The 21,915-nt window shown below is 38.5% G+C and overlaps 1 protein-coding gene across 5 annotated transcripts in view; it reads right to left on the bottom strand.

The window, feature by feature from the left end:
• Positions 1-21,915, bottom strand: part of SIPA1L1 (signal induced proliferation associated 1 like 1) — a 223,412-nt gene that overhangs the window by 79,215 nt on the left and 122,282 nt on the right. For all 5 annotated transcript variants that reach the window (XM_030482943.1, XM_030482947.1, XM_030482944.1 and 2 more), the window contains one exon: positions 3,978-5,798. In XM_030482943.1, the coding sequence (XP_030338803.1) occupies positions 3,978-5,475 (1,498 nt within the window). In that variant the 5' untranslated portion in view covers positions 5,476-5,798. The remainder of the gene's footprint in view (positions 1-3,977; positions 5,799-21,915) is intronic.

Genomic DNA, 21,915 nt, shown 5'->3' with positions numbered 1-21,915 from the left:
CAGAAGACAGGACTAGAAGTTTTGGGTTGACCTAAGACAACTCTTTCCTTCTCTGGAAACTGTAATTTTATGCCCAGAAACAGCAAGTTCAAGGATTTTGCTTCTCTTTCTCCTTTGTGTTTTAAATAAACCGAAGCATTGCAGTCAATAGTATGAAATGAATTGTGAGGGGTAGAATGTATTTAAGTAAGAATTTCACTTTCTCATACAAAAAGGTAACTTCTTTTTTACATTTCCATAAGAAGGCCTGAAAGGTTCCTCCTTTCTATCAAAAAATACACTGTATCAAACTGAAGTTCATCAACTCTCTTAAGGTGTATTTTCTTAGAAGATTAGTTGCAAGGTTTTATACTCATCGTATAGGACAAAAAAATTTTAGAATGTTCTACAAGTTAAAATAGTCCAGAAAGCCCCAAAACGATTGACAGGTGGCTTCTTGAAATCTTCTGTTTCCTCCCTTTACTGTCACGTAAAATTCAAAGAGCGAACAATATCCTTTAGGAAGTTTTTCCCATGCATAGTTGTCCTTCTTGATCAAAGCTTAATCTTATTTCAAGGTCAAATTTGTGCAGCTTTCACAAACTTGTTCTTGTTCCAGCTTCCCCGTTTTGGTTTGGTGGTTTTTTTTAGCAGTAGTATTACCACATATCTCTGTGCTTATAAACGTCTAAAATCTTCCAATTTCAAGTCCCCTTATCAAACACACCTTTTGAAATACACCTTTAAATAGTCACTTTGCAAATATGCCTTTTGCAATACAAGAGTAGTATTCATCTCCTGTAAGTATAAACATCTCCATGTGAGTTAGTTGCGTATGAACCTCCTGTAGTGAATTGAGGGAAGTAAGGCATATCAGCCTGCAATGTTTATTTCTCTTTGAGTACATAGGGAATCTGCACCATTAGCTCAGATATAAAGTAGAGGAGCTGAATCCAGCCTTGGGAATCAATGTTATGATGTTCTTTTCCCAACATCCGTACCATTTTTCTAACCTCCACCAAACTGTCTCTACCAGTATTTTCACATTTAGAAGTCTGGACACCAGGCCAGAACATTATTTATCAATAGTTTTACCACTGCTCTGCAAAGGGTTAACTAATATGTTGATTTCACCTTGGTATTTCCTTTACATAAAAATGCTCATCCACTTGCATGCATCGATGAACCTATAAGACTCTTCCATAAATGTCACATGCAAACATTTTACACTAACTAAAGATATTCCAATTAAGTTGGACCATGTTAGTAATACTCCAGCTCCCCCATACACTGCTAAAGTTCAAGATGCAGCCATTATCCACAAAACAATATCTGTGAAGAACAAGTTATTACATCCATATAATTAAAGATTTCAGTCAAGTCACCATTAGCATCTCACCAAATTACCTTGGAGAAATTAAAATGGATTATATCAATGCAATGGCTTTTTTTAAGACACAAAAGATTAACAGTGCAGAGTTTTTGTGACAAGACCTACTTTTCATTAAATCATGCTTCCTGACATCATTAATGAGTTTTAACTGACAATTCTTCGTTGATACAGTCCCAAATTACCATCTTGTTTATTTGAAGTTGGAATGAAAACCTAAAGGATTACAATTCTCTGGGTCATCACTTTTTATTCTTTTTGAGTTCCAAGAGTGCTTCAGTAGTTCTCCAATTCTGGGACATTTTCCTGGCTTGAGACCTTTAAAAGTTATCATTGCCGAAACAGAACCCTTTGCTTCATATTAAGACACCAAAATTACCCAAGGCCTGCTGACTCGACTAACTAATACCACCAAAACTTGTCTTTTGTCACTGAATACTCCATTCATAACATCATAAAGATCCAACCTCCTCTTCAAACAAGGAAGTTTCTGCATCATTACTTGTTTCATGCTATAAAAACTTTCAGTTACAACTGACTTCCTTGATTTTTATTTCCTATTATGCTGCTTCAAGTTTTATCAGCACACCATCTCTTTCAGATTAGTCTGAAGTTTGCTTGGGGAAAGACGGTATACTGGTTGGTCAATAAAATGTGTTTGGTACTTGAAGAACTGTGGGGTTTGGGCATACCTGATGAGGCTTCTGAAGTAGACCTCTTTTCAGACAGAAAAATCCCTGGTAGAAACAATGCCCCTGGCTTGTGCCTGCTGGACTGAACATGAGCATAGTGAATTTGAAATCCAGTTTTAGGGCTTGCAGGAAAGAAAGAAAAAAAAAATAAAAAAAAAAAAAATCACAGCTTTCTCTCTCAACCAAACCTGCTCCATAAATATATTGACACTTTTATATCTGATTACCCCTCACCAATACCCTTAGGACTACGTTATGTCAGTTTTATCTAATTAATTGCAACTAGAAAGAAATTGAGATAAAATGGTGACTGGCATTGCAGTAGCATGAAGGTGTGATTTCCTTTAAGGACAAACCAAACTAATACATTGCTGTTGCCTAATGGCTGAAATCCCAGCCCTTTCTTCCACTGTTCACTCTCACTGCTTACCAGGCAGTAGGCTTTGGCACTTCTCTGACTGCAAGGAAAGTTGATTTGACTCACTAAAACTAGAGAGAAATAACCTAGCAATAGACAACTAAATTATTGTGATGGAAAGATTTCTACTTGGTTATTAACTGAACAGGCTTACCAAGTTTTCAGAAAACAAGAGAATTCGCACAAGGAAGGGGGATGGAACAGTCTTCCCCTTTTTGTGCTGAAATGCTATTAAATCAGGTCAGCTGTAACATGAAACTGCACCTTTAGTTGCTGATTGCAAAACTCACCAGAGTGCTAAGGAATCAAACTGTTCTGAAGGGAGACAGATAGGAAGGCAATCACAGGCAAAATTCTCTAATCTCGGGCTCTTCCCAAAAACACCTCATCCTACATTCCACTTACGAATTGGCTGTTCTCAGGAAACCAGCATTTTTCCTCACTCCTTTGTCTCCAAAGAATGTGGTTTAGCACTCAAAAACCGTGCAGCAAAGGTTATCCCTCAGCCACAGAAAGACTGCAGAAATCAGAGACTGTGGGAAGTATGATGAGAGCCACTGAACCAAGGTACCATGAAGGGAAGAAGAGGCAAAAGATGGACATACTTTGAAGAAAGGGCAAAATGGGGGATGAGTTAATTAACAGTTAACAAGAGGAAGGTTTTTTTAAACTGACCATCCACTTATTTTAACCAGGCATCCCTGTTTCTTTAATCTGCAGGAAACAAGCTCTTTTGAGCTGCTTTCACTAAAGAGATGAAACCCAAACCTGATAATTGGTAGCTATGGAACAAGCACTCTTCAGGTTAGTCATTAGACTAATTTTATCCACCAGGAGACACCACAGCAAGGCGCACAATCCTGCAAAGAGAACTCTCAAGCTTTAGAAGACTTTATTCTGCACTCTTTTTGATCATTTTCAGAATCAGGAAGAAGAGACAGCAAGATCTGCATCTCACGGTGCCAGCATCATTTTGATGAGGGGGGATATCAGGGTAATGTTTGGGCTTTCCTTGTTTCTTAGGTCAAAAAAGCTTTGATCTGATTTTTTTCCTGCACTCCTCCAATGGAAATGATAATCCTTCATTTCAGCGGAACCATGTGTTAAGAGAACTGTACTGTTTTTTCAGATACATTATTGCCACTGCAACACACGGGTATGTCTATATAGTTATATAGAGAGAGATCTTCTTTCTACAAAATTTGACAAATTAGAATTTTCTTTCTAGAATAATGGCTATAATGAAAATACTGAGGAAAACAGGTTTTTATCTTTATATATTATTGACTTAAAATAAATATACACACACATATTGAAATGGATGATTAAAATATCAAAATATCCAAAGACTATTGAAAATGCTAACTTTGCAAGTGGTCATTAAATTCTCATTACATCAAGTCTTCATGTGGAGGGAAGAAAGTTCTCATATTTTAGGATTTTTTTTTCTTTTTTAATCTTCATTAATAAAACACAAGGATAAATAAAATTTACCTACCTTTCTGATAAAAGTATTTTCGATAATAATATGCACCAAGGTCAACATGTTCAACGATGTATCTTTTCACTCTGTCTAGATGTAAAATCAGATTCTCCTTGGGAACTTCCAGAACTGCTACTCCAGCATTTGTGCAATGAGAACTCAGAGTCGACTCAAATGAGGCACTTTCACACCCACTGAAGGAACCCGAATTAGATTTGGAAAGGCTGATCTTCCTCTCCCCTTCCCCACCAATCTCATTACGAAAATAAGGACAACTCATCACCAGTTCATTGCTTTTATCATCCCCCTGGTCCATGTTGAGATTTCCTTTTGAATTCAGGTCTTCGGTGCTGCCCATTGGAGAATTGAAACTTGCAGAGTGGGACAAGGGTCCAGAGACAAGTGATGCTACAGCAGCAGCAGATGCACCTGTGGTTGTGTTCCTTCTTTTAATGACATTATGCCTGTTGATTGCAGCTTCATTTAAATCAAATAAAATACTCTGTACATCATAATGAGCAAAACATTTTGGACAAGTCCAAGGCTTGATGCTGTCTTCTGACCTGTTATCTTCAAGATCTGAAGACTTCCCAAGCTCCCCTTCACCTTTGGCATTGCGCAGCTTACGAAAAATGGATGAATCTCCTGTCTCTGATTTTGAGCGTCTCTTGAGTGGCTTCTCCCTTTCCTTAAAGAGTCGCAGGTTTTCCCTTTGAGTAATAGGTCCATCTATCACATCTAGAGAGAAGCCTGAGCCCTTGCTTCCACTGGCAATCAGGAGTTCACTAAGCTTACTTGTGGCTGGGCTTCTCTGATCAGACTTTTCATCTTTATAGCCCTTCAGTAAGTCAAAAAAACTTTCCCCTGAAGTTCCCTGCTTATCTATGGAAGATGTGCTGCCATACTCCCTGTGCAGAGATGGTCCAGATTTAAAAGTGGGTGAAATACATTCATCAAAACTATCCACATCAAGCTCACTTATAGTAATGTCGCTGTTGCTGCGCTGTCTTATTCTGCGAAGAGCTTTCCTTGGGGAACTGGGATAGCCATCAGGTGTAAGAAACCTGGAGTCTAGATTCTCAGATTGTCTGGTCTTGGTTTTAAGCGTGCTCTGGATGCTCTTTAACATGACAGAATCACTAGCATTCAGGTTAACAGAGCTTCCCTGACTCCCAGGACTGCCTTTAGAAGACATGCTGTCAAGGCAACTCGATGCATCAATATCTTGACTAGATCTGTTTGTTTCCTTGATATTCTCCTTCCTCGGGGGCCAATCAGCAATCCTTGCCCTGACCCCCATTTTAGGGACTCCAGGGGTAGAGGTAACATGATGGGAAGTTTCATTGCGAGGAGGTCCAACTGGCGCCATGACTGCAGAACCTAAGCTGCCATTCTGTGACCTAAAGCGCCTCATATAAAAGTCATCCGAGTGGACTTTTGAGGTGCCATCTGTCCCAACTGATACCCCAGTGGCAACAGCCCTTTCGGTCTGGGACCGCTTCAAGCTGGTCATGATCTTTCAGTATGTTCAACCTTAGTAAGTTCCAAGAGAAAACACAGTCATTTCTGCTTTTTAAATGCACAGTTCTCTTTTGGAGAATAGACTCCAAAATATACAATGGTTGCATGAGATCTTAATCATGGATATTTAAGGACACAGTTAAATGCAGGATGTCTAGAAAACTCAGATATTCAGTAGGGTTTGATAAGCAGAAATTCCCTTTAACTTTTGCATTTTAAGAAGTAGCCATGCTCCAATACATTCAAACTGTTTTAACATCACTTGTGCGCCAAACTGTCAGAGTTGTAATCCAATCGCTTATGCTTCTTTTAAGCCTAGAACAGAGAAAAAGGGAGATAAAAGCATTAATCATTTCGTACAAAACTTTTTAGTTACTGAAATTATCAAAGTAATTATTACACAGAATTAGCATTTCTAACAAACATGCTTGTACATCTCATTGATTATCATCTCAAAAATACAGAGTTGTGTTAAATGACGGTGAAGAATTTTCTAGATATTGTTGGTCTGCTTCCTGAAAAAATACTTCTGTGTTTGGACTCCACACCAAAATACTTCTTTCTTTTTTTCTTATAAACTGGTTATTGATACTTTTTAGTTGGCTTAGTGGACAGATATACAGAGCAGAAGCAGGGAGCTAATTTCCTCAGCTGAAGGACACACAGAACATACATTTCCTGCAGAAACTGTAGAAGAGCCAGATCAGGACTCCAAATTTTGTTTATAAATGCTTTAAAGAACTTACCATTTACAAGTCATACATCCTTGGCTGCAATTAGGTATTAACAATGCCTATTCAACTTTGCCATTAATGTAAATAACTATGATATGCTAACAAAAAAAAAGGAAGGAAGCTAATTAACAGAAAAGCTTACAAAGTGATAATAGAGAATGGCTGTCAATAACATTCATTCTGTGTTTTGCACAGCCCTATTTGCAGATTAGCTGGATAGTCCAGAAAGCATGTATTACCTCTGCCAGAATTCACAACTTATAAAAAGACTCGAGTTAAATAGAAACACATACTTTCAAGTAACTTGATCTGAAAAGTTCCATTTATTTCCCTGGCTAACAAAATATTGTCTGCCACAGCTCCTCTATAATCCATCTTTACAAAGCCATGGAAATTAAATGCTTTCCCACACCTCATCAGTACTCAAGTAATTACAAAGCATTTAGTATAGTACCCTTTGAGGAGATAAAGTAAACAATCCACAAATACATCCTTGCTGGTAGAAGACAAAAGCATGAGATTGTCAAGATAAAATGTTGCATTGCTGTGTACATCCTTTAACACAAAGAAGTTAATAATTTTCAAAGGCTGAACCAATCACACAAAATGTGGCCTTTAAATATTTGCTAAATGTGTGCAGAGAGATGCTGCTGAACCAGCACCACACAGACAATACAGCATTGTCTACTAATCAAGGCTCTCTAATGCTTCTGGCAGAACCAGTACTTTCCGCAGTCCCTTCTCAAAACTATGGAGTACTTTGCTCCACACTAATTAAACACCAAGCCAGGCAGGACACTTTCTGCATCCAAAGGCAGCATGTTTTAACTTCACTTGCCATAGACAGCACCTCTTCAAAATAGCTGCTATGTATATAAAGCTAAACCCATAAGGAACACTTTAAATGCAAGCTGACTGCATCATATAACACTGCAAGTCATCTAAGGTATTAATGTACTTGCACAGCTATTTACATAAGCACAGTTACTTTCCTTGTAATTCTGCTACCATGACACTGCTGAAACAGTAGGTTTTTTCTATGTACACAATTAGAATCACTTCAGAAAGGCAGTCTACCCGTGCAGCTGTTGCAAAACCACCCAATTTTCAGCTATAACTTTTCAAAAATTTCAGATACTCTCCAGTGAGAACTGATCACGGTGGTGAAAACAACTTCGTGCACAAATCAGACCAAGGAAGTTAATGCAACCACTGTGCGCCACCACATAACCTGATGTTCTGTCTACGCTTTTCAAATGTGCCACAGCAAATATAGTTTATGCTCTATGAAATGGGAACAGTGCACAGCCCTTTCTAAAGTGCTACACAAGATTGCTTTAACAGGCAGAATGGAAGGAAAACAGAATTAAAACTGGTATGGATTTATGGCAGAGGGAAGACAGGCTAAAAGGGATAGTGAAGGAAGAATCAAGCTGAGGGTGGAACACAAAACAGGCTGAAGTACAAGTGTCCACTACCACATGCTCCTTTTCATAGCCTGCAACGAAACCCAGGATTACTGTCCCTCACCATTCCCCTTCCACCATAAATATCTCTGAAAGCAAAGCATACATCTCCTCCCCCCGCCACCATGTGCTGATACTTACAGAATCAAATAACCTACTAGTACAAGTTTCTCATTAACTTAAGGGCAGAAGTTCACAGAGCAGCTCTACAAATTCCCGAGCTTGGTGTTGACCATATAAGCGTCCAAATACCACCAGTTCTCCCCATCCCCAGATTATTTTCCTTCGAAAATTTCCAGGACGACAATTCTAAATAATTAAGGGTATATGTGTATATCCTTATCCATAAAATAATATGAAAAGAATATATTACTAAGTGGTCTGTGGAACTTATTCTTGACCTGTTGTATGTATGGTACAGTCAATTACACGACCACACAGTACATTTTCCAAGGGAAACACTATGTTCCTGACATCATTAGGGATGTCTCACGCTGGGGTCCAGCCACTTCATGCTTTAAGAGTTTCTGCAATTGCTGTAGCAGCTGGAATATAGGCGATAAATGATTAAGGTAATAGTTAATATCATACCCTGAAGAACTGAACTTCACCCTGGCCTGTGTCTATCTTCGTATGAATTAAATCACTTAAGTCAAATTTTTCTGGAGACTGTAACTACCCATCTATGGTATTTTTCCTATACCTTCCTGTCCCAGTGTCCAGTTTGGGACCTAATGGTCTTATCTAAAGGGTTCAATTAACTCTAAGCAAAATAAAGTAAAAGCATTACATTTGACAACATTAAAAACTCCTAATGAATAGGTCCTGAGTACACTGGTCATCAAATTTAATGAAAAAGGAACAGTAATGGCAATCTGTACTTTAACATTCTCTCATATTCATTACTTGCAAAACATGATGACAAAGACAGGGTGAATCACACTTGATTTAAATAAGCATCATCTGTCACCAATAACCAGATGATATTATGAACTGGAAAACCTGTAGAAAGTTAAATATTAAGTAGCAGAATCACTAACACAAAATATGTAATCTATTCAAATTACTTGTAACTGCAAGGTAGGTATGGTACCTACTTCTAAAGACAACAGCATTAATTATTAACAGTGTCAATTCCAATTTTGTTACTATTTCATTATTAAAAAAATATTATTCAAGGTCAAGCTATGAATATTTATGTGAACAGAATATGATGTGAACAGAATATGGTGAGGACAAACTAGAATAACCAAAAAACTGTATGCTTCTTCAATTCATGTGAACTTATTGAAGAGGCCAGCAAAATACTCAGATGAACAGCTACATGTAAAAAGCTGTAAGTGAAAACCATATGAAAAAGCTACAGAAAGAGGAACATGAACAGTTAGTCCTAATTGTATCAATTAAAAAACAGTTAAGAGAACAAGCTTGGAAAGTCAATGATCTGCTTATCAGACTGCATGCAATAACCAGCAAAGCAGTCCAAGGATCCATTCAAAATGGGTCTCAAATCCTTGGGACAAAGTTTATTCAGTGATTTTTACCAACACTAGAGAACTGTGTGTCTAATTCTCAACTCAAAATGTACTACAAGCCTTTTTTCATTCTTTCCTTGTGTATTTATACCTCTTTCATCACCCTTCTCCCTCCTCCAAAACTGGGGTTCCAGCTGTAGGACAAAGGATCATTCTGATCAAACTTCAAAGGTCCTTGTAGATGAATCCCAAGGTAGTTTTGCAGTCCTACATCATTCTTAAAAAGGCTGGTAAGTCAAGAGATCTTGAAGTTAGCCACCAGGAATATGAAGACCTACCAGTCAAGATTTCATCCACAGGCATTTGGATTACAAAGAAGCAAACAGAAGCAGTTGAATAAGAAGTGTTTTACTCAAATCAGCTCAGAATAGCAAAAAAAATCCCTCAACTACAGCACACTAATCAGTTTCTATATTGTATTCAGGTAGCCAAATAAGACAATTCAACAACTACTTGTTCAGATAAATGGAAAAAAGGAGATCAAGCCTGACGCATGAATTCAGAGACCTTCTATTACAATTCTTCCTAGATGTAGTTTATGTGAGATCATGCTCTTTTCCCTTACAAAGCAGTGAATTTATCCACAACCGAGTCTTACTTGAAGAGATTTAATTATTAGTCTGTTATCTGATGGGAACATGCTGAGACTTCAGATTGTAGGATCAGGGATGCTAATGATCCTAATACTCTGATGTTGACAGAGATAGATTTGGGGGCACCAAATTATTCATGATTCATAATGTTCCAGAAGAAAGACTTCATACTTCACCATCAGCCCTCATTAAGAAGTGGCATTTTACAAATAAAAATTTGGGAATGAGGGAATCAGTTTTCACATCCTAGAAAAGTCTCACTTTTGCCAAACCTCCGACCACTCCCCTCCACCACCCCGAACAGTAAATATATAATACAGGATGGTAAATGCAACATATTACCAGGGGTATTTTAAAATACTGAGAACTGAAGAATAAGGAGCTCAACATTTTACAGCCAGTACTTTTTAAAAGCATAAATTAAATCATCTCTATTCTACAGGGTTTACTGAAATTTAGCCAACTTAGGAAATGCAGCGCAACACACACACACTACCAGCAGTAGCCCCTGTTAGCTTGGGAAAAGAACTGGCATTGCCATAACACCTGAAAACCAGCAGCTCCTCTGAAACCAGAAAAATAAATGAGAACAATGATAAATATTATAAACATGAAAGCTTATCTATTTGTGTCACAAATTCTTACCTGAATTATAACACACATCAAATCCCAGGGGCAAGAGGGGATATTCATTTATCAGCCAGTTACGTTATTACATGTACAAAATCATGTCTAATTTCATAAAACTAATTCCCAGAGGAAAAAAATTCAATTTAATCTTTAGAAATACTTGGCTTTATGTGGTTACCTATTATTAAGTTTATCCTTTTTTCCCCAGGATTACTTTCATCATTATAATTGAAGTCAAGTTAAAAGGTTCACCTTTCAGAGGAAGTTCTTATCAACTGAAAGTCTATTTGAAGAATAGAGTTCAGTGTTTTACTAGCTTATAGGTTTTATTTTTGTTACCCTTAGGGGAATTGCTGGTTTTGTGTTAACTGAATTTGTGCAACTGTCAACTCCATGCAGTATGCAAGACAAAGTCCCCTAACTTTTTCTTCTCTCCCCAGCCCAACTGTTATCCACCAAATTTGCCACTGATATACATGTCAGCAAGTCAGCATTTCTTCCTTTTTCTCTGAATGTTTCTTTGCTCCCTAAGCCTTTGGAAGAAAACTTTTGCTCTAAAGAAATTGAGTGCCATCAGCTGCCATATGACCACCTGCACTGATCTGCTGAGATTTAATGGTGCTTTATTCTTAACTTCATTCTCTGCTGAAGTAGCTCATGCTAAAATGTATGAACTTAAGCAAGGTTACATTGATTTTGAGATGTAATAGTAATTAATGTGAACTACTACCATCAGTTTCTGCACTTCTGCAGGCAAACACAATCTTCCTCTGCCACATGATGAAGCAACTGGAGGGCATGCAGTCACTAGAGAATGGTACTGAGGTTGAGCTTGTGTTGTGGCACACGGCCGAATGCGCTCCCTCAGGCTCTGAGCCTGGCTAACCATGGTTGTAATCCATTGGATGGCTCAGAGCACAGCAAACCAGCTGGCTTCCCTGTGCAGAAGACCATGAAGTTACACCCAATAATCACACTCGCTTGCATTCAGTGGTAAAGTGTTTGTGACATAAGAGGATAGTAAATGAAGCATAATGAAAGCTATCAAATCCAGAGAGGTAAAGGAGCACAGGGGACAGTAATACCCCACTTGTGCATTCCAGCACATTTTGCTCCATTATGATTTCCCATTCATTAATCTCTATGTGAACACTACAGCATCTCAAGCCAGAATTGCATCCTCTGTTTTCACAAAAATTTTGTAACTGTTAATCAAGACAACGATATCACAGTACTCAAGCAACTGCTGCTGAAGCAAACCCTTTAAAACTCCTTTTAACTGAGACTGAGGGAGAGAGAGAGAAAGGGCACTGCACATGGTCATTCCAACTTCAACACTCACACTCCATTCAGGTACCAGTGTCACTCATTTAGTTAATTAAATGCAGAATCCCTTTCCTGGAAGCTATCTACAGGATCTGGGAAAGAAAGAAAACAATCCTTACTGTATGCTATACTGTATTCTATTCCTGGAATGAGACTGTTAACAGCAATAGTTTATTTTTGAAAGCAGCACTTGCTCTCTAGAAAGCAGTCTAAACCAGTGCCAAAACACAAGAGCAAAATACTCTAGCTCCCAGATACCATCTCTCAAGAAAGCTAATTTTTAGCAACTACAAAAGAGTTCCTCTTAGACCTCCCCCCCCCCCCTTTTTTTTTAGGATATGTTTCTCTTCTGTGTTTCTTTCTCAGTTTCTACGTGTTGATGTATTGCATCCCTGCACAATGATTCCAGGAACAAACAGACTGTTCTCCCTGGCATGTAGATTCTTGTAAAAGTTGCTTATTTGTAAAGTGCCCAAGTTAATCAATGACTAACTCCCGATACTGAGAGACTGACCTATGAATAGTCACAAATCAAAACCAAACACACACAAAAGAAACAGGCTAAGAAAAAAACCCCAAAGGAAATGGGCTGATACTTGCTATGGGTACAGTTCAGCATAATTGCCAGAAATTACAGTAAGTATCACAGATGCACTTGCCTGAGGTTTGCATCCTCGTTCATACTTCCACAGAACAAAGGCTCATCTGCCATCCTCCTCCTTCAGCCCAGTCACAAGTTTGTCTTGGTACCAAAGTTACTCCGGAAACAAAGACAGAGCTGAGCCTGTGGTGTCTGTGCTGCACCGCCGGCTGTGTTCCTGCCAGCAGTCAGCACCATGTGTCTTCGGACATCCCACAACATCAATTGAGTGAGAGACCTTAGTTTGGAAGAGGGGAAAGGGATATTTAACCTACTACTTCTAAACTTCCAGTTGCTGTGGAGTAGTCTGGAGTGCAACTCAGAGCTCATTTTGTTTTTTAAAGACAGGTCTTAGACTGTCACTAATTTGATAACAGCAATGTTAAAAATCACAAACCCATCATTTTGCTAATGTTCTAAGATATTTTTCCCAAAACCTATTTTATTCCTTTGCTCTACTACACTGTAGTCACTTCTCCCTAAACTCGTAGTTTGGCAAAAGAATTGCAAGGAGCTGCTCTGCTGTCTTCATGAAAGTCATCAGCTCCCAAACCTCCACAAAGTACCATCTCTCCATAGGCTGATTGATCACACAGTCACGTGTTTAAGGGAGAAACAAAAGCAGCTTTTCAGAAGTGAAAGTTAAATTTTACCTAAAAATAATAGGCTTTATTTCCAACAACCCCCGTACTAACCATCTAGAGAGTTTCCTATTCACATGTTTCTCCATCACCTGTACCAAGGCCTCCTCAGCAGCCTGTCACATATTATCTTTTCCCTCTAAACTCCTTGTAAAGTGAGAATCAAGTTCAGGCTATTGCTGAAATACAGTATTTTGAAAGCACACAGCTAAAAAATGTCCCTTCCTGTATAACCTATTAAAAAATGTCCACTGGTCTCTCTAAATGGTATTCTTTTATGATAGCACAGAGTTAAAAGTATTTTCCCCTAAAAAAGGTGTTCTGCTTTTGTGTCTAGATATGCATACCATGTATATTTTTGTATACATATATTTACAGACAAAATGTTAATCTCATCTCTCAAACTCAAGTTTGAGAATACTCTAGACAGAAGTACATAAATATAGCATAAACAAACATTGTAATTAATCCTCACATCATTTCAACAAGAGTTTAAACAACTACTAATGGTTTAGATGCTTGATGAATCTGCATTCACTACCGTTCTACAAAGAAAAGCAAACAAATTTAAACCTAACACCATCAAAATTTCATTGTACATTTCTAGAGGAAATCTTGAATTACAGAACCTAATAACCTGGAACAGGCTCCATGGCAGAAAAGTGTTAGGTTTTCACATTATTCAAACTTTGGTCAAGTAAAGACAGCATGAAAATAATGATGCTGAAAATCACAGACCAGACTATAAAGTCATACAAGGGCTACAGAGAGTAAGAGAGATATCCTTGTAACAGTTCATGTGTTTGAACAGATAAGGAAGAATGTAATCCTCAAATAATCCTTGCAAGAAGTACAGTGGCTTTTGTTCCAAGTGACTGCCACATACAGTGAAGTGTGCAACACCAAGAAAGGAAGTCAACTAAAAACCTTAAAGGAAGATACAGATCTGTAAGCAAAAACTGGAACATTCAAATCGAAATGCACTCAGCTGAGCTCTCCACAGCCTTCTACTATAAATCCTTAAGGGAACAAAACCTGAAAACTCAGTAATACTCTTTTCAACATGTCAATTTACTTTTTTTTTTTAAATCTCAAGTTTTGTATTACTATACTTTTAACATCTCAAAACAATACTGGTACATCAGTGTGAAGAGCTTGCTTTAAAAGAGCAGAATTAACTAAAACACACAAACAAACAAGTCCCCCTTAATAATAAAAGTAGATTTAAAAGGGGGTTAAAGAAAAAAAATAACTGTTTTTAGATATTGATCTTAGAATATTAAGCCAAAAATTAGTAAGCAATAGATTTTATACAAAAGTAGGAATAACTTCCAGCAACACTTCACTTTCTCATGTTTTCTATTATTTCCATTTTAGTTAGCCCATGAGTTCTGTACTTCGCCTCCAAGTACAGATAACTCTCAAACGTGCAATCCCATTTCCAAACCAGACTCTGATGTCCTTTCAGTGGAACACTGAAACAGGTTTCAGAATTAGTTATGTACTAATTTGCAAAGGATTCTAAAGCACTACCACTAGCAAACATCTAGACCAGTATTGTACTGATGTTGATGGATTACTGTATGCTGAATTTCTCCAACATGCTCCACTCCAAAGGGGAAAACTGAGCATTGGGTGCAATCTTCTTTCTGTAACCATGTTTTTTCTGAAGCTTACTTTATGCCTACATGCAAATAAAAACTATAACCAGATGAAATAACATTTTTCTTCAAACAACTAAAACACAAAAGATGTGGAAACTGATTCAGTAAGTCAAGACATTCTTTGGGTGGCACTTATGGCAATCCCTCTCAGTCTTCCAATGTAATGGACATTACTAAACTAAAAATGCTGTGATCTTTGTCCAAGGAATACATTATTTGGTTTCATTCAGAGCTAAGTATGGGGATCATCCCACTGACCAAAAACGAAAACCATCTTAGTTTACCATCTGACACACATGCTGTGTATATCTAAACTATGAGGCACTATAAATCCACTAGAAAAAAACAAAGCTTTTAGGCTTCTAATTCTTATGTAACATAAGCAGGCACATCAGAGATCCCCAGAGAATTCACGCTGCTATTTTTGAGAAAACACATACAAAGAGCTTTTTGTCCTTTTGACAACCACATGTATTACACAGTTATTTTCCCAAATACCATCTTTATGGCTATAAAGGAATAAACAGCTCAACCTCCACACAGGACTCTATATAGCTTGTTAATTTTCCTGTAGATACTTCCAACATCCTTTAAAATTAAGACTAAGAGAAACACTGTTTTAAGCAAGCATTCACCATTTTTGGGGGTATGAAAATCTATTAGAAAAATACAGATGGGATCTGAAAACAACTGAAATTAATTTCTGAGCACAGGCATCTGGTGATAGATATGTGTTACCTCCGTTAATGATATTGCCTTAAAAACTGAAAGGGATGTCTGAAGCTTTCAATATGAAATGCAAAAGACTGATGGATAAACCAGTAAAGAGATCTAAGAACCCAGCAGGGGACAGAATACAACTACACAAGCCTCGTACTCTGCTAAATGAACAAATTTTCCAATGAGAGGTAGAAGAACACAAGATGAAAGACAGTATGGTTGTACATAAATTATTATTCTACATCTAAAATGTTTCAAGTACTAATAATGGTGAACAAACAATGTGGAAAGAGAAAAAAAAATGCAATTACTCAGCTGAAATCTGCATGCTGCACCATTGCAACATTTATGGCTTAGAAAATAATAAAGCTAGATATAAATATTTTGGTTGATTCATTTCTTAGGAGCACTGCGCTATGAGTGGGTGTTCAGGCTGGATTTCAGAAAACTGAAATAGAGGAAGAGCTCTTTATATATGGAAAACTGAGGGAGGGTTTTCACTACTTAGAAATTCTCCCTTGTGTAGATATCTCAGCACTGGCCAACAAGTAAATGACACCCTTTGGTTTGACGATATAGGTACATTATGTTCTATAGTTCTAACATACACTATATAATAAAAGCAATTGAAAATATCCAAATAGGCATTACTTAAAGATAGCTATACGAGTTACCCACTGCATGCACAGAGTTATCTCCAACTGCAAAAGGAAACTAATACCTAGCTGGCCATATGCATTAATTCTTAAGGAGTGATTGTGGAAATCTGTGCACAATGCATCACATAAAGCAACCTACAGAGAACTGCAATACAGGGACAAGCAACATAAGCAATTCTGGTCACGAATCCAGACAGTCAAGCTGGCAGAGCAGGATACAAACTGAAAAGAACAAGCAAGGTGGCACTGACACCTAAAAAACACACTTTGCAATTTAAATAAGAATCAGTCTCTTACAAGCACACATATGCCAGCAGAACTGGCACTTCATCTAGCCATCTTTAAACATAAGAGGCAAATTTAGGTGGATGGTTGGATGTTGCCAGTTATCTCAAAGCAGAAGTAACCTTGTATGCGTCTTAAGTGCCCTTCCAGCCCAAGACCAGTGAATTTATTCTTTAGAAGTTTTACTGTCTTTTCTCTAAGTTGGGTTACAATATCTGGCAGAAACAAGAAAAATAAACCTACCTCTTTCTAACTGGATCCCAAACATAGTCCAAAATGTCTACTTGTGGTTTTTGCATTAAAAACTAAGGAAGTGTGATGCAAAAGCATTTTTGCCTTGTCTGATTTCTTTTTTTCCGGCCATGGTCAGTAAAAGGAAATATCTACATCTGTTCCTGGTTTACATGCAATGCAAAACATCTTATAAAATGAAAACAGATTTGAAATCATTTAGATTCCAATACTAAACCTTCAAAAGCAAATTACCTACAGAAAGTACATGTGTGGGTGTATTCCTGTTTCACTGCATCAACAGCCTTCATCAGCCTTGCATACTATTTCTGATTATGGTTCATTATATAAAATCTGATTGATAACAGTTCAGCAAGAATGTTTCTTAACCTTTTTGGAAAAAGAGAAATACCATTCTTGCACCAGTTTTCACCCTTGAGGTGTGCATAGTGGGGGTGACTTTCCGCAGCCATACATGACTTTGCAAAAGCCTTAACAAACCACTTTAAACACCAGGAACGGACTTGAACTATCCATCAGTATAGAGGCTGAGGCTAGTCCCTATGCCAGGCATAGCAGAATCCTCCTCAGCTCCACTCGCCACTACAACCCTCAGGTCCCTGCAGAGCCTCTATAGAGAGTAGACTCTGAAGGCTAATGCTCACACAAAGTTGAAATGATTCCCAGTGCACCAGCTGGAGCCACATCTCCTGTGCGCCAGCTGAAGGCCCTGCTACAATTTCTCAGGAGTTTTTAGTAACACAAACAGATCTTTGAAGCCAAATGTGACTTCAATTCACAGGGCTGCATTTTCTTAAGCACGCACACTTCCTTTTTTGCTCTTGTATATACTCTATTACTTTGAAAGGGGACTTTTATCAGTATCATGTATTATCTGTTAGGCAGATCGATATCTGAAAACTACTTGAGAATGTCAGCAAAAGTGAAGCATCACAAATTATATCTTGGTAGGATTTGTGATCAGAGACGGATTGCACCCATGCTCCACAATCTGTTACATTTCAGGATAAATTAGGTCTTGATTTCACTCTGTAAAGACTAAATGATTTTATACATCCTTCCATTGCTGTTGAAAGCAACTGATCTTCCTGTACTGGAACGCCAAGTTTTTCTGGGGACAACTTCTAAGAAAAACACTCATCTTTTATGACAAATTCAGTAGCTGATTCAGTAACCAGCGTGATGTTAGCACTACTGAGTCTTTATCAAAAAGCAAAATCTCCCCTTGGTTATGACAGCAGCGGTGTGGCATCTATTTTCACAAGCATCCTTCAGCAAGACCTACCCCAAAACAGAGGGCATTGGACACAGGCAAATGAAGTAATGTCATACTTCAGTCAGCGCTTTGCAAGTGCACAGAGACAGCAACACCACCAGCAGACTTCTAAACTTCAGATTCTACATACCTATAAGAAATCTGTTGTGCTACCATTATGTCACTAGTAAAACACAGGGTGTCAAGCCACTGCTTTTGAATCTAAGCAGAAACAGGAGAGGTGTCTCTCATGAGCTTAGACTGAACAGAAGCCCCTTGCTGCCAGTGGGGCAATTGATGAATTTCCACAGGCCTGTTGTGAAGGGAGACTTCCAACAGACAACCAACCCAAGCAGATGGGGAAACCAGAGCTCCCAAACCACAGTTCATCCTCTCACTGAAGGAAATCTTCAACACCTACAAAAGCCTAAGTCTCTAGGATTTTACACAAAGATGCCAGTGTAACTAAGCTGACTTACATGCATGTATGTGCTCGGGGAAGGAAGGAAAAAAAGATAACATCAGGCCCCGTCCGCTCAGTTTGGGTTATAACCCTCACTGAACCTCCTCTAATCCTCAAGCCTAACATGAGTACAGCAATGAGATTATAAGAGACAAATCTATTTGGAGCAGGTCACACACAGCCAAAAGCTGTTCCACCTAAAAACACTGCATGGCTAGTTCTATGGATACTTTATTTCCTACTTTGTTCTTCATCCTAACCATTCAGTCATCCTTACTAAACTCAGTGAGCCAAAAAATTGTTTTTTGAGTAGTGAGAGATGCCTCAAAATAAAACCAAAGTTTTAAAACTTCCTAGTGAGCATGGATTCCTAAGATCACAGAAGTGCTTCAAAATACTACTTTTTATAATGAAAAGATTGGTTTTTCTTCAAAGTAAAGATTTTAGATATATCTCTGCTCAGCTGTACTTTAATACAGACTTGCCAGAAGTTTCACTGAGGATAAGTGATCACTCTAGTTGCAAATTTCAAACATATAAACTGTGAAGAAAGAATAATATCTCTCTCAAATTAAACACATGAAATTTCTGATACTCGAGTAGTTCACTACCTCAGAAGAGGGAATAAAATTGAATCTTTTTTCTCTTAATACAACAACAAAAATACAATTAGTGAAAGGCAGAGAAATTCTGCCATGGAGCAAACGTAGTCTTTGTAACCACTTCAGAATGTAATATAACGTAGGTGACAAGATTTCTCACAAGACATTCATATTGCCCAGGGTGTTCTTGACTGGTCAAAAATTGTTGCAAGTCTTCTATGTGATCATTAAAGATAAGAAAAATAACTACAATTCATTTCACCAAAAACAGTAGATCAAAACAGAATGATGTAATGGAAAGAGAAGTCCTGCCTTGCAGATCTATTACAATTCTTTTAGTGAATCACCCAGTATGAGACACATCTGTTTTGTATGTGACTGATTTCCTACATCCTGTAATACAATCATAGAATCATAGCATCAACTAAGTTGGAAAAAACCTTTAATATCATCAAGTCCAACCACCACCCCAGGACTGCTAGGACCACCACTAACCCACATCACTGGGGGCCTCACCTACAGAGTTTTTCAATTCTGCCATCCAGTGTCCTAAACAGGCCAAAGTCAGTCCTCCGGAAGTCTAAGGTGGAGGTTTTTCTGACCTTCTTCCCGACTTCTTCAAGGATTGAAAATGTGATCATTTCGTGATCACTTTGACCAGGACAGCCTCCAACTATTACATCACCTACCAGTTCTTCTCCATGAACAGCAAATCTATCCAGGCTCTAGCTGGCTCACTCACCAGCTAAGTTAGGAAGTTATCTTCCACACCCTCCAAGAACCTCCTGGATTGTTTCCTCTCTGCTGTGTTGTACTTCCAGCAGACATCTGGTAGGTTGAAGTTCCCCACGAAAACAAGGGCAAGTGATCGTGAAACTTCTCTCAGTTGTCTGAAGAACGCTTTATCTGTTGCTTCATCCTGGCTAGGTGGTCTATAACAGACTCCTACCAGGATATCGGCTTGGTTGGCCCCGATCTCCACACACAAACATTCAGCCTCCTCACTCACAACACTGAGTTCAAGGCAGTCGATGCAGTCCCTGACATACAATGCAACCTCACCACCTCTTTTTCCTTGCCTTTCCCTTCTGAAGAGCCCGCAGCCATCCATTCAAGCACTCCAATTGTGAATCATTCCACCACGTTTCTGTGATGGTAATTATGTCATGATTTCCCTGCTGCGCAATGGCTTCCAGCTCCTCCTGTTTGTTGCCCATGCAGCAGGCATTGGCATAAACACATTTAAGTTGCCCTGTGGATCTGGACTCCAGCAGTGGCATGCTACCCTGTGGCTCATTTCTAGCAAGCCTGGTATTATCTCCCTCCCCATTCAAACCTAGTTTAAAGCTGTCTCTATGAGCTCTCTACGAGCTCTGCTAGCTCCTGGGCTAGAATCCTTTCCCCTCTTTGGGACATGAATACCCCATCTGCCATCAGCAGGCCTGGTGTCATATAAACTGACCCCTGGTCAAAAACTCCAAAATTCTGACACTGACACCAGTCACAGAGCCAGGAATTAGCAATAACTTGCTAAAGACTGTGAAAGAAAAAAAGACCACTAGAAGACAAAGAGGGAAGTTCTCATGAGTGACTAAACGGAGTAAGGACAGGATGTAAGGAAAGGACTTTCGCATGATCACTTGCACAGAGGACACTACCAACATGCAGATCAATACTGTTGTGTATAATATGGAAAAGACAGTAAGACACCAAAGTCTGATGATGATGTATGGTTATTTGAGGTGGTAGCAAAAGATTCAACAGTGAGGAGATTCAACAACAGCTAGTTGCAGAGGTCTCTCTTGATGGGGACTGAATTGCATATATCCCTTTATTGCTTCTTCAATGTTGATAAATACACAGAGGAGAAAGAGACATTCCCTAACAATACATGTGGAATGTCAAGTACTAATCAACTTTTTGTGACTTAAAAAAAAAACATTGGCAGATATTGCAGACAGATCTCTGAAAACCTTAGCTCAATGCTCCTGGGCACTAAAAAGCAAAAAGAACCTCCGAAATTCTGAAAGGAAGAGGGGGTTTGGAGGTGGGGTGGGTAGTTATGTCCTATGAAGTCATGTCTACTGAAATATAACAAGCAGTTCTGTTACCCTAGAAACAGAAAATCTCTATAAAGCAACCGACAAGTGTGCATGATTCAACTATGAATCTCATAACTTGCAGCATTAAAAACTTGGCGATTACTTGTGTCTTGCAAATTTACCTTCCAAAATCAACATGCTAACCTACTGAAATGGCTTTAAAAATAGACGGGGGGGGGGGGGGGGGGAGGAGAGAAAGGTCATCAGGTCAGAACAGGCAATAAACTCGGGAAGAAAAATAAAATCCCAGCAACCAAACAAAAAAAGCCCCAAGGCAACCAAAGTAAGGAACATATTGTGAAAGGATGCCAACAGCAGGTTTGGGGAGTTACTGACTAATGCAGCTTCTGGAAAAATAAATTACTTTCAAAACTAAGTGGACTTTAAAATACTCATTTAAGACTTACTGCTCAGACATCACCTACTCACAAGACTGACTGTCAAATCACAAAAAAATAAGCATTTTTGTGTTTTGGTAATTTGCAAATATGTGCAATCACAGTAAGAGGGCTATATCTAACAAGAGTATTTTAAAAGCTAGTTTGAGGACTTTTTCTATCTCAGCAACTCCTCTAACTAAAAGCACTTTTCCTGAAAACCTTGTCTGTCTTTACCCTGCTGAAACTAAAACATGATCATTTAAGTCAGGTTCCTCTGGTGAGACTTTGTCTCTCTCCCCACTGATTATATAGATGAAACCTATAAAACCACACTCACTAGGCTAACATTAGCTAGTGTGAGTGGCAGCCTCCACCCACAGCTCCCAAACAGAAAACCTTTTGACAAAGCCATGTGAGATAATAGGAAGACGTAAACGAAAAACAGAAGAGTGGAAAGGTACCAGATTATTTTAAACAGTCTGAGA

Source organism: Strigops habroptila, chromosome 4 (assembly GCF_004027225.2).
Source record: "Strigops habroptila isolate Jane chromosome 4, bStrHab1.2.pri, whole genome shotgun sequence".
Classification (NCBI taxonomy): Eukaryota; Metazoa; Chordata; class Aves; order Psittaciformes; family Psittacidae; genus Strigops; species Strigops habroptila.
This window is presented reverse-complemented; position numbering and strand designations above follow the sequence as displayed.